Genomic DNA, 13,865 nt, shown 5'->3' with positions numbered 1-13,865 from the left:
AAGCTAATAAAACGTTAAAAATGTCCAAAGAAAAGGTACAGTATTTGTATAGTGTCTGGTTGCACCGATGGGCAGTGACTTTGAATAAAAGTACACACAATATTCTAACGTTAAGCAATCAGATTTTTTTAAAATTAATGTCCATGATTGCTTTTCTAAATTCTGTATTTTAGCATTTAAATGTTTGAGATGCTCCAGATGTCTAAACTATTTCTACAACCACTACTACAAAAATACAAACAAACAAACACATAAGTCAGTCAGACATATTCCTTTGATTGTTATTGAGATGATTGAATGATTATTCTTCTGTCGTCTGTTAACAAGTGTTTCTCTAATGCGCTCCTTTTTAGTGTCGATCAAATCCTCCATCGATTAGGGTCGTAACCCTTTTCCAACCCGTGGATCCCAGGTAATAACACATTCAATTGCTAATTCGAATTCATATTCCACTCCAGTTATAATTTCCTATTAGATGCTGATCCAGGAATCCAAGTATCCTTTACATACATCCTGTGTCACGCTTCGTTTCTATTGCTCTCCGGATTAAGTGTTGACTTTTCATTACTAGCGCGCTATGCGCTCCGCATCGCGGCAACTGACACCGCGTACCATTAATTATGTGAAACCACGAATGACAAATACACAAAACCCCCTCCCCCACACTAATGACAATGAACATCATTGGACGTCCTCGTAGGGGTCCTCGTGGTAACTGTCCGCGCTCGTCATTTGTCACTCATGTTCACGTATTAGCATAGACAGAGGGGACATGCACCTCACCTCACTACCTTCATCTTCCTGCTCTGTGCAAGGTGTTGGATCATCATCACGTAACACACATGGAAAAGTAACACATCATGGTCGTAAAGTGGTCGTGTCCGTGTGTCCGCGCCGTCACCGCGGACCGGGATCGGAAAATCATTGGAATTAATTACTCTCTGCGCAGGAAAGGAAAGAGGTTTAGAGGGAAGGAAGGAAGCGCGGGGTCGTCGAAATCGATAAGAACAATCCAAGTCCAGCTTCTGCTCCAACAGCATCATCATCATCATCATCATTTCCACGGGATACTAAACAAAGGACACACATACCGATCGCATACGTGTGCGGAGTGGAGAGACGGAAAAGGACCACGAACGTGGATTCTTATAAGAATTTCCCGCTTCACACCGCTCCAGGTCGTCAGGTTCGGTCGGGGAAGGGTGGTGGTCGTTCGGTTGGAAGGGGAAGCGGAAGTTCCCTCGATTTCTATGTAGAAACCGTTGGTGCTGGTCAACCGAAATAGCCGAAGACCAACACGCAGCGCATACATTAACAATTCATGGAAATACCCCCACCACCATTCCCTTTTGGTATCCTTTTCTGTCGTGTGTCGCAGGATTGGAAGGAGCGAAAAAGAAGGATAACAGTTTCCTCACACTCACACACTCGTGGTATCATCATGTGTGTACACATATGAGTGTGTGTGTGTGTGTGTGTGTCGGAGTCTTTTGTCAAACAAGTAACAACTTTTTCTTAAGAAGTTTATTAGCATCCCTCCGTTCCGCGGCGGACGCAGTGTGTGTGGACGATGGTGGCAGGCCAAAAAAAAAGGATTAGATGATGAGGTCAGTGTCAGTCGCAAGGCACAAGACAAGGCGACGAGCGAAGGCACGCGATGACAGTCCAGTTCGTTTCGCCCCGGACACCACACCACCCAAGCCAAGGCAACGGGGCCAAAGGGTTAATGGAAGTTTAGCTACTTTGCGGTGTGTTTACATCGAACTTGCTGATGGACCCCGATGACCAGGGGCTAGTGGCGGTGATTTATGATGGGACGATTCCAAACAGAATCTTGAGAAGACGAAGCAGAGTGGTAAGTGATCATTAACCACGATAATGCCAACTAATTGGATTGTTTCTGGTTCTTCTTGGACCACGTAAAGCCGTAAGTTTGTTCGCTGATGAGGTGAAAATACTGATCATCCGAGAGAAGCATTCTAGTGCATACTCTGGAACTCTGGAACGAATCAAGCATCGAGCGCTCTTGTAACGGAATCGAAAGAAGAGATTCGTATCCATTGTGCGGCTTGCACGCGCCGTTGGAGCAGCCATCATTAACCCGAAGAATCCGACAAACCGTTGGCAACCTCGGCACAATGCACGCCGTGGACGTGGAAAGCATCTTCGAATTTGGTTGCTGGAATGCGCCACAAACCGGACAACAACCGGGTGGTTTATGGGTGGAGGGGATTTAAACGAATATATGACTCTAACCAGCAGCAGCAGCAGTAGGAGCAGGTCTGGTAGTTGAGAGGTCCTTCCACGTTCGCTATCCGGTTTTGCTTCATTTTTGTCCCCGAAATGCAATTGCAGCACCGGTGCGGAGGAGTTTCTCCATTTCCCTGTTGTGTCCGGATGCCCGAAATCCCGACTCAGCAACAATAATAACGGTTTCGACGATGGCAAAACGGATGACAATAGCCAGCTAGCCAGCCAGCCACCGGTTGGGATCATGGAGAAAGGCATCCAAGCAGTTGACTTCTTCGTGGGACACATTCCCTGCACAAGATGCCTCCTTCTGCCATTGCAAACAACACACACACACACAATGAGGGGAAAAGTTCGGAAAAAGATGATGACTTGAAGATGTCGTCAGCGCGTTTTCCGCGGCACTGAGCAGTGCTGGTGGATCGGCCGCCCCACCGGCTCTATGCCGCGCTGTTACGCCACAGTGTTCGATTGAAAGGGCACCGCGGCTTTGGCTTTAGCGAACTCACAAAACCCTCCGAAACCCTCGATGATGGCGACAACAATGATATCCTAAAATCACAAAAATCTCTGTAGGAAAATATTTCATAGAAAAGCAGTTTAATGATTTAATGACATAGCATAACTTGAGTTGTAGTAAGGCAAAATCTACGCAAAATATAATAAAGAACATCAAGTGCTCACAAGTCATTCGAAAAGCCGAGGGAAATTTAACACTTTCCTAGGATCCTCTGCAGATTTTATCAATTATTTCCACATTGTCGTCGAAAGCGTATTAAGTAATTATCCAGTCAGGTTCCTCACCTGCTGCAACAATTGACTTACCATCTCCATGACTTTGAATTTCTCAGGAGAACCGGACGACTTATCGCTACTACAAAAACCCTATCCAAAACATTCATTCACCAAACAAACGAGTCAAGACGGCACTGTTTTGCTTCCTGTGGTTTGTTGAATGAATCAATTGAAGGACGGTAACGAACAGGTAATTGAGCGTATTGATCGTGTGCAAAAAAGAAAAACAAGTAAACAGCGCATGCCACCTGACCATTCAAACCTACATCGCATCATTCGACACAGATCTGGCACCGTGCGTCTAGGAACCGGTTTCATGTGAACGATCGTAAGTACCGAGTAATGGTTTTACAACAAGTACCGTTCGTTTGCCCAGACGTACGCACGTATGTGCGTTTTTTATGCCTTTGTTCGCCTGCACGTTTGGTGTGAATGAAACACCCCCACTGTCTGGCGGGCATCTCAATTGAAGTGATAACCATTGCACTTATTGCTTTTTATATTATCACGATCACGATTTGGCTCTAAAAACATTCAAGCGTTTCATTCATGCGATGCCGAGCAGCATGCGAGATCATTCTTTTGGAGACGCTCCAGTTGAAGACGGAAGTAGCTGTTGCTACCAACCTTCTGTTCGTCTGTCTTAAGACGCAGGCACGAGGCAGACGGCATTAATTAGCTTTAGAAACTCTGATGTTTGTGGCGCGATAGCCTAAGATCCATTGCGTGTTTCGACAAGGTCAGCTCGAACGTATACTTTTGGTTTCGGAAACTCCCCACCCCGTCAACCAGCCAACAAACCCCAGCGAAACGGTGGTCCAAAATCCGCTCCTCTAGCCCATTCGTATTGGTGAACTCTTTCAACGCTGTTGGTTGTCGTCGTGATCTCCCATTTACTGTGAATTTGGGCGAAGTCGCTCATCAGTTTGGAGGCTGGTTTGGAGCTTGGAGAGATGAAAGCCACGCCACAATGATAGGCCACGATGAATGCGTTTTGCGCAACACACTGAGCGTGCATGCCCCCACTCACCTAGGTTACGATCGGTTGCGTGACCGTGCGATCGCTTATGCCCCTGGGGTCCACAACCATTTGAAAGTGACAACAGTGCCGACGGCGGTCACCATTCCGTTTGTATTTCGTCTGCGATCTGGCGACTTCTCTCGAGGGTCCCGTCTCATTGTCATCAATCTCGTGCCAGGTTGCACCTTGGTCGTTGTAGGTCATCAAGAGAGGGCGATTAATATTTGGCTCCGCAAGTTTTTGCGCGAACAAATTCGCAACCAGCGAAGCTGCCTGCACGCTCAACAACATTCAATGCCAGTCTATTGATTGTTTATTAACACTATCTTAGTAAAACTACCCCTACCCAAATCCCTGCTGTTCGCTCGACGGAACGATTCAGTGAGGTAGTCGAGTGATTGGATCAGAATCGCTTAAAACGCCACATCATCGCCGCCATGTTGTGGAGCATCTGTTAATTTAGTTCACATTGATGAGCTTTGAGCTGAATGTTTGTCTTCGATGTTTATTTGGCGGTCGCTTAGTGGTAAGTCATTTCCGCCTGTGAAATCGCATAATGCCTCCGGCGATCGTCTGGCAATGGTTTATCTGCTCTTCGCCGATTCCTGCTCGGGAACCTCCTGCAGGTGTCCGATAGGGGTCGTAATGTGTGTACCATCGCCTGTAGGGAATAGAGCTCGTTGGTCAGTGGCACTAATAACCACGTGATTAGCATTCCGTCAAACCTTACCATATTTCTCCAGCGTCCTTCGAACGAGATCCTTGGACGGCTCCTTCAGATCGTACGCCCAGCCAATCTTGGAGAAAAAGTCCAGCCAGAAGGTGGTGAGATTGACGGAGTAGTTGCTCAGCTCGGCCGCCTTGTAGTCCCACGGGAACACGTGGTGGTAGTTGTGCCATCCTTCACCCATGGCAACGATCGACACGGCCTTGTTTTCTGCCGGTCGAATCCGCCTGTGGGTAAATGCAGTCGGTGGTCGGAAATGTTACAGCCTTTACATAATAGAGCTCAAAGAGTCTGTTCGTAGAGTTCACTTACTTGTCGTACGGTTTGTTGCCGTAGATGTGTGCTGCACTGTTAACCAACCAGGTGAAGTTGAGCGTCAGAACGTAGCGCAGCAGACAGTTGGCCAGGAAGGAAAGATATAGCGGCTCGCCAAGGAACAACCACGGAATGAACGATGGTATGATGAAGGTAAACACGATCTTCAGAGCCATAAAGTACTTCTGATGAAACTGGATGACGGGATCAGCCAGCACATCGGACATGTCGATCAGGCGACCCTTCTTGATGCACTCCGGGTGCTTGCGGAGCAGCAGCCAGCCGACGTGAGCGTAGAAAAAGCCACGGTTGGAGTTATGCGGGTCGGCATCCGTCTCCGAGTACTTGTGGTGTATGCGGTGATCACGCACCCAATCGAACAAACTGTTCTGCCCCGAAAGACAGTAGCAGCACATCAGGATGATGCGCAACGGCAGTTTGGCCTTATAGGCTCGATGTGTCCACAGCCGGTGGGCACCACCCGTGACACCGAATCCGGCACAGCCACCGACGAAAATACCTGCGGATAAAAGTGCACATCAGTGCCATCGGAAGGTTTAGTTGAAACATTTCCATTCTGGGGTGTGGCTGACTTATCGTACGTTTCACTGAACACATCCGCCCCAAATCTTCCACCAGTACCGCCTTGAAAACATTTGGTAAATATACAAGCAGAGCATTTGTAAACCTAAACTCCGACCGGACTGCTTCCCTTATAATGTCGGGGCCAAAGCGTTATGCTTTGACCGCAGATTACGACACACCTGGTTTATGCGCCGTGCCTTAGGCTTGAACTCTGGACCGGATGGATCATTCCGTAAAGTCAAAAGCGCAGTTTTGGGTGTTGCTGCTACTAAGCTACGATCAATCACTGACTTTAGCAAATTGGGTTTGAGAAAACCTTGGTCAGGCTTTCCTGAATTAACCTTGGTTTTCAAGCGAAACTAACGAAAAATCTAACGAGAAATTAATAATGGCTTCTAATCGTTAATGCTTTTTGCTCCACCGTCACCACCGCTTGTGCGTCAAAAACCTGTTTTCATAACTTTCCAAAAGCGAAAAGCTGTACGATGTGTGATAATCATTTAGCATTGCAGAACAGCCCCGGTACGCCTAATCTGCGTCTGAATAGTTTATACGAAGATTCAAATTTTACGCATCGCTTCTCCTATCAGTGATTCGATGCGAGAATGTTCAGCGACAACGGAAATCAAATATTCACTATTCTGTTTCCGTGTCCGTGGCGTTCTTCTAGAAACTTCGGGAATTAATTTGCATATTCTTCTATTAATAACCGGTGTGATCGTGCAGCTGGGTTGGTTTCTTCAAACATTTGCAACAAATACTAGCCAACGAATTTCGATCCAGAACCAAAGCAAGGAAACAGTTTAGAAACAGATTTCTGTTGTTTACGATTCATCGATTGTTTCGTCGACATTGGAATGCGGTGCTTCCGTGTGATCGTTTTGAGGACGCTTCAAGGGCTGTGATTATGATTTTCGTTAGCTTCCGTGTTTTTCGTAGCAGCTTTTGGGTGGGGGGATTTCAAATCACAATAAAAGCGGATCCTACTATCATGACATTTTCGCGGACGGAAAAGAGACAAGCAAACTTACCCCATACCCATGTCGTTAGTGTGGAGTACCACACGTACTTGAAGAAGAGTATCACCGTGGTCAGATGTAAACCACCGATCATGGCCACGTTTTTCCATTTGATTTCGGCATCAAACTTTAGCCCAAGATGATCGGCGATCCACTGCTGGAGCGCTCTTCCCGCTCGACTCTGTTGCCATTTGTTGTAGTGATGCAGATAGTCGTCTAGATCTTTCTCTGAGATTTCCTTACTATCGCCAATGCCATTGAAGTTGTTGTTAAGATCGCTTGCGTTCTGTGCCGAAGCGTTCTTCACGTTAACCTCGTGGGCCGCGAGTCCGTGCTCGGTCACCATTTCCTTGCTCATCGCGATCGTCATTGTGCGATTTGCTAGCACCTCTCTCAAGTTGCACAACACTCTGTAAACACACTATCTACTCGCTGGCTGTTCGAGACACCTGCGACTCGTTATGCACAAAGACCGACCCGCAGAACAATACTGATCACAAACTGTCGAACAAAACTTCACGGGGCCTGCGACCGAAGAGTCGTCTTCGGTTTCGGCGCTATCGTCAGCTGGCCTTATACTCGATTTTCCGGTTTTACAAGCCACAAGCCACAAACAAACGCACACTAACACCGCCACTCCAGTTTTTGGGGTTTTTCGGAATTCGATGTAGTTTCAAAGTGTCGCGAATCGCACGCACGCACACGCTTTTCTACTCGTTTCAGAGCGTCGAGAACAGGTCGAGGATGCTTCAGGTTGTTGGTGCTGCTGCTGGTGACTTTCGCTGAACCAAGAGCCAATATCTTGGGCGTATCATTTGGTTAGCTGTGGCCGCGCGTTTGTCTAGCCCAGTTTAGCCGGTTAAGAGGCTGCTGCCTCTTATATATAACGTTTCGTGGGACCCCAATTCGGCAACTTTCCGAGCGTGCTGCTGCACCCCTCACAAACACACATTTTGCGTCAGTCAACGCAATAGTTGCTTGGCCTTTTTAGTCGCACGAGTCACGGATGCAGGCGAGAGCGAGCTAGTCGGTGAGTGCGTTCGTAAGAAGACGCAGCTTAATTAATTTGAAAATGCCGAAAACCGAAAGAGAAAACCGACCTATTGAGTGGGGAGGCCAGAGGACGAAAGGGGAATGCTCTCAGTGTATCACTCTCATAGCCCTAGATGTTTCCGTTGGGTGGCGGCCGTGTGAGGTCACTGCGGTGACGCACTTAGTGAGGGCACTCACCTGAGACTCGCGGCACCGATAAGCTACTAAGATAGCTGAGAGCAGCATGGGTCTCAAAATTCAAATTGCCGCCACTCTTCACGTAGAAAAAGAAAAGCCTTTATCAGTATTTTTCTGGAGAGACATTTGTTCGGCTCGGATTTCTTGACTACTGAAGATCCAGGATGTTTTTAAGAAAATAAAATCTATGCTCGCTGTCAAGTATCATTCTGTAACATTGATGTTTGGACTAGTTGCCGCATTATTAGAGCATTCATACATTTCACTCGGCCTTGGTTTCACATTGCCATCAACAATTTTACATTATTTATTTGAATATTTCTGGTCAGAATTACCATCTCTGCTTTGAACAGAATGCCCGAAAATTAATTCTGGGCGAGAGCTCTCTGATTCAATAATATGTGCTATTTTAATAATATGTACATAATTGTGTACTGCGCTTTTAAGCTTATTGATTCCACGCTTTCAAAATACCAGAATGGCGTTTGTAGCGACTCGAGTTTCCAACTCACCATCTTGATAATGGCTGTAGTTTTCTTTTCTTCATAATGTTTATCATTCTCTTTCTCGGATGAGATAAATAGACTGTTGCTGGAAATATGTGACTTCATTTGTTTATGTTTCGGAAAAAAGAGCACCATGAGTCTCCATTTATTCATTTTCCTTCCTCCTTTATTCCTGTACCCTTCACTTTCTCTTTATGTTTGATTTAGCAACTTTATAATTTTAGTTGTTTGTTTTGTTTTGGTTTGATTATTTCAAAACATGTATCATGTAGCATGTATAAACATGTCAGATATCAATACAACGTTTACCATAACAAGGGGTTTATTCCTTGGCAAGATAAATGTTTATTTTTAGCCAATTGATGAATATGACCATGAAAAATGTGAATAAAACTCAAAAGAAATGTGAAATAAAATGAAAAATGAAAAAAAATTACAAAGTGGATGCTGAAGACGACAGACAAAGAAGGAGTGTCGAAGAATTTTCGTTTAGCTGTGTAGATGACGTCGTACCTCAACTTCGACTCACTGTCAGCCACTGTCAGAAAGCGAAGTCGTCGCAGCATGAGTCAACGACACGACAGGTCCTCGATTCCAGTAATTCCAATGCACCATGAAGGAGAGCCTGCACCCGTCCACACCCAACAAAGGACTGCACCCGTCCAGTTCAAGTGGCCTTGGTGCGTTCGACAGGCTCCATTTTATTCGATGCAGAGCGATCCACGACTACGAGGCTATGAAAAAGGTTATCGAAAGGGTGCCCAAAGCGAGACATGACCGCCGCAATTATCTGGAGATAGTCAAAAACCCAGAAACGGGTTGCAATGAATTAGTATGTTACCGCAAACACGCTTTTCGAAGCTACCAAGGTCATAGTGGTGCAAGAGCAACCGAATGTTGTTATCAACAACATCAACATGCTAGCCACCGCATGTGACGTAAGCAAGAGTATGCAGGAAGGCACGCGGTTTAACGGTGCCTGAACTGGACTGGACTTATGAGGGCATGCGTAAGGACGTCCTGATGCAATGCAATGAACTTTATTCCTCATTCAACGAAAATTGATCCAACAACTTGTGCCGAGTGGATATGCTAAAACCGGTCCCGAAATCCGAGCTTCCGTGCTATATAGAAGCCTACGGCCAAGCCACATGGCGGAGTAAAGGCAGAGTAATAAATGTTCGGCAACGACAACGAGCAGGATTAAGGAATGCAAAAAGAAAGCCAATAAATGTGTAAAGAGTACGAAGAGGGACAGAATGCCAATGGGTAAGCTGTACCATACCGTCCGTAGGAGTCCTTGCCTTAGTATCTGAGAAACAGGATCCGTCGAAAGACGACAGTGAGGTCGAGAACATAAAAGGAAGCTAACGCATACAAACATTTCCAGCATTTCGCTACACAGTTCACACGTTTCAGCGTCTAAAACTAAACATGTTTCATCGTCATTTCTACTTCTAGCCGGTACTGCTATTTGTTGATCGGTCTTAACTCGAGGCCTTCGAGGTAAAATACATAAATATTTACTCATTACTAGTGCAGTGTTGATCGCTTTTTTACTCTCGCTAGCTAATCCTTCCATGTTTGATGATTGCCTTGACATTTATTGAATTCGTTGTTTATAGCCCTTTTCCGGTGCATCACATGGATGGGTAACTAGCATGAAATGTATAGGTTCCGGATCGGTGCGGACGGTCTTGAGCTTTGAACTGATCATGGCCGTACTACTCTTCGTGTGCTAACATTTTCCTGAGCTTTTTTCGATTTAGTTTCCTGCGGATTGCTTCGTGGTTTGTATTAATGTTGAGAACCCTTATTGTTACTATGTTTTCATGTTATTTCAAACTGTTATTTATTGGTATTATCGACTGATGGTCGATAAAAAGATGAAAGTGGACATGGAGAATCTAGTATTATGACTCACCTTCACAGCAACGGTTTCTGGTCGGTTCGCGGTTATACTGCAACTCGTTGTCACCTTGTTATTGCACTCAGTAGTCATCGCTTATTGGTTACCAATAACTGGATGAAACCAGTGTACCCAAAAACCGCACTTTCCTTTTTTTCCATTACCCCTTTTTCTGCGTCTCAATCTATAGTTCGTATTTGCACCTAAAGGGCAGGGAGTGAGGACTTGGTCTTCCCGTGACACTTTTCTAAAAATGCACAACATTTACCCTCCACACACATTTGTTCACTTGATGTTTTTATTTCAATTCTAATTAATTGAGCACATCACCACACCTTTTTCTCCTGCTCTCACTGCACGTCTCCAAAGGCACATGATCTTTTTGTTTCCGGAGGGAGATCGACTTTCCACGATCACTTCACACACATTCCGCATTATCGGCCGTGCCCTTTTCAATACTCACTATACGGTTTAATTCTTGTTTTGTGACATACAGTAAAAGGCTTTTTTAGATATCCAACCACTGTTATCACATGTGACACCGGAGCTGGAAGTCGTAGCTAGCGCGGTTGGCGAGTTTTCGATAGCATTCCCAGGCGACGAAGGTAAGGATCCTTCTTTTTGCGGAACCCGTGACCCCGTATGTGAAGAGTGAGTACGACACGACACTCTCTTTCCAGACGTTATCAACCGGTAACATTCGTTTCTTAAAGTAAGCTGCATTTATCCGTTTTGCCTTACTCTACCTACCTGCAACGTTATAGTTAAGTAAAAAACGGATTTTGTGAACCATTTTGTTCGAGGCGGATAATCCATCATGCTGTGCAACAGAGGTTTGTGTTATAATGCATTGCTTCTGCGAGAGAGGAATCGACCATTATAAGGGAATCTGTTGATTTTTGCGAAAAAGCTTCACGGTATACCGTTGATCCGACCGTCTTTTGCAAGCATCGAAAACAAGCTAACGGTTGAAGGTGGTTGTTTCATACGAGAAAAATTTATTATGCGAAAGGAAAAGGATTTCCATCTAGAGTAAAGGTAAAGGTAGGTCCTACTTTGAGTTGGAGTGGAACTTTGGGACTGCAGATAGATAAATTCGAGTGGTTAATGTTAATCGGACGGCGCTGGGACCTCCTCCATGTGCCCGATCCGGGCCGTAATGTGAGTGCCGTCACCTAGGATACCGCGAAAGAAAAAGAAAAATTGTGGGAAACGTTAATCCGGGATCCTCTGGCTATTTCTTCGGTTCGTCTCCAAATACTTACCGTATTTCGCGATCGTTTTACTGACAAGATCCTTCGATGGTTCCTTCAAATCGTACGCCCAACCGATCTTGCTAAACACATCCAACCAGAAGGTGGTCACGTTGAACGAGTAGTTGCCCAGTTCGGCGGCCTTGTAGTCCCACGGGAACACGTGGTGGTAGTTGTGCCATCCTTCGCCCATAGCAACCATGGAAACAGCTCGGTTTTCTGCAGGGTTGATGCGCCTGGATTTTTGGGGTGAAAGATTTTAGATGTCAGAGCACTTCCGGGATATCAAGCATGAAACGTTTGCAACACTCACTTGTCGTACGGATGGCTACCGTACAGATGGGCGGCACTATTTACCAGCCAGGTAAAGTTCAAACTTAGTACGTAGCGAACAAAGCACTGGCTGAAGAACGCCATTCCGAATTTTTCGCCCAAAAAGTACCAGGGAATGAATGTGGGTAGAATGAAGCAGAACAGCATCTTCATAAGGACAAAGTTCCTGTAAAACAAAAATAAAAAAGATCGTACGTCAGCGCAAATCTATGAATATTTCATTTTAAATATTGTTAAAAAAAGAGCTGGTCGCTAGTTTAGTTATCGATAGCTTAGTAAAGAAGGAAAGAGGTTCCATTTGGTCTCGTGGTTCATGCTCTCCCGTAGTGTTAATGAGCGAGCAATAATTAAATTGATTCACACATATCGGGGTGCCAAGGGCAGAATGGATTGTGCAACTGAACCATCATTTCGTGCGTGAAGGTAAGACCTTCAAAGTGGAACATTTTGGGGGAGAAATGGGCTCCCTCTCACGGATCGGAAAGAATGATCCTCCCACAGACCGTTGTAAGCGGTTGCAATCTGGCGCCGATCTGCACGATCGTTTCACACAACACGTTCACCTTGTGCGACCAGTGCATTCCTCACAATGGCGTTTCGTGATCGGTCGGTTGTTTTGTGAATCCGGCACAGTTTGGTCGTCATCGGTCATCCCTAACGGTGCCGGTGCCATCATTTTTCTACCAGTTCGAGCAACAACAGGTTAACAGTCGCGGGGGTGGATTTTACAAATACGCATACGGAGCGTGAGCGTCGCTTTAGAAAACCGCATTAGATAATAAAATCGAAAGTTACTAGTTTGAATGCGATGTAAGGTAGATGTAACCTCAGTGCTTAAAGGTCAACGGCGGCAAGTTAAGAGACTTCCAGACAGTCGTTTTAATTGATCAGATTTGCATAACAGATCGGCTACTTCAATTTATTGATTGTCTGTAGGCCTGATTGGCAGATTAATTAAAAGAAATAGCGATTTCCAGTAAATCGAACAGGTATTGGGCATACGATTAATTACAAGTGGATAGTAAAAACATTGGGCATAATCCTAAAAAGCACCTATAACATGTAAAAATACCAATCAAATGTTTCGATAAAATAGCGGATCCGAAATACCCCTGAAATTAGACACCGGGTAGCACCACTACAGTGACGGACACCCAAATAGGACGACTAGATCAATGTAGCTTCTCTCATTTCCATTCTTTTGTACAGAAGCCTTATGATGATGATGATGATGATACTCCTTTACAATGTTACAATTAAAATTGTTTTGAAAATTTATCGAAGAGTTGCTATTCCTTTCTATCTGCAAGCAATAATCTTTCGTTGTCTTTATTTGATTGGATACTGAAATAAGAGCCCTGGCCAAAAGACTTTTAATAATTTGTTGTCAGTTGTAAGTCAAAATCTGTAATTGTATCTCATCATTTAGCAGTTTAATTGTTGGAATTTTACGTTTCAATAATTTAAACACTAAGGTGGTCAAGGTGCTCAATAATTAAAACACTAAGGAGGTCTTATTTAATTGCCCGATGCATTTGGAAAGTGCTTCGCGAAAAGGACAATTTTTAAAGTGAATGAATCAATTTTAAATTTAATCGCTTTAAAAGCCTTATTAAGATGAATAAACGCATTCTAGTGCAAATTACTTATTGCTTAAAATGACGGAATTATAAAGAAATTTGTGATCAAGCTAGGTTCTAGGAGGTCCTAGCTAGATGTCCAACACTGTATCTGCTAGCATTTATTATGTAAGCGAGCGACACCGGGAATCTAAATTATGGTAATTATTCGCCACGGAGCTCAATAAAATATGATGATGAAGGCTCTTGGCATATTAATTTATGCTGGACCCTTTTCCCTTTTTCCCTTTGCACCGTCCTCGGCGGCCGCTGAAGTGTCCGCCCCAAAACGAAACCGGTAGA

General features: G+C 44.9%; 3 protein-coding genes across 3 annotated transcripts in view; 1 reads left to right on the top strand and 2 right to left on the bottom strand.

Annotated features, from left to right (window-relative positions):
* The window catches only part of LOC125948523 (uncharacterized), a 345,242-nt gene that overhangs the window by 103,163 nt on the left and 228,214 nt on the right, over nt 1-13,865 (top strand). The gene's annotated exons all lie outside the window — the stretch shown is intronic.
* On the bottom strand, nt 4,651-7,082 carry LOC125948599 (acyl-CoA Delta-9 desaturase-like). Its single transcript, XM_049674828.1, has 4 exons — nt 6,725-7,082; nt 5,106-5,628; nt 4,797-5,020; nt 4,651-4,727 (listed from the first exon to the last, which is right to left on the bottom strand). The coding sequence occupies exons 1-4, from the start codon at nt 7,080-7,082 to the stop codon at nt 4,651-4,653; spliced, it is 1,182 nt and encodes a 393-aa protein (XP_049530785.1).
* Nucleotides 11,335-13,865, bottom strand: part of LOC125948593 (acyl-CoA Delta-9 desaturase-like) — a 6,622-nt gene continuing 4,091 nt past the window's right edge. Inside the window, exons 3-5 of the mRNA XM_049674818.1 lie at nt 11,924-12,109; nt 11,623-11,846; nt 11,335-11,532 (exon numbers count right to left, since the gene is read on the bottom strand). Of these exons, the coding sequence (XP_049530775.1) occupies nt 11,468-11,532; nt 11,623-11,846; nt 11,924-12,109 (475 nt within the window). The 3' untranslated portion in view covers nt 11,335-11,467. The remainder of the gene's footprint in view (nt 11,533-11,622; nt 11,847-11,923; nt 12,110-13,865) is intronic.

Source organism: Anopheles darlingi, chromosome 2, assembly GCF_943734745.1.
Source record: "Anopheles darlingi chromosome 2, idAnoDarlMG_H_01, whole genome shotgun sequence".
Lineage (NCBI taxonomy): Eukaryota > Metazoa > Arthropoda > Insecta > Diptera > Culicidae > Anopheles > Anopheles darlingi.
Note: the sequence above shows the minus strand (reverse complement) of the source record. Positions and strands in the feature narration are given on the sequence as shown.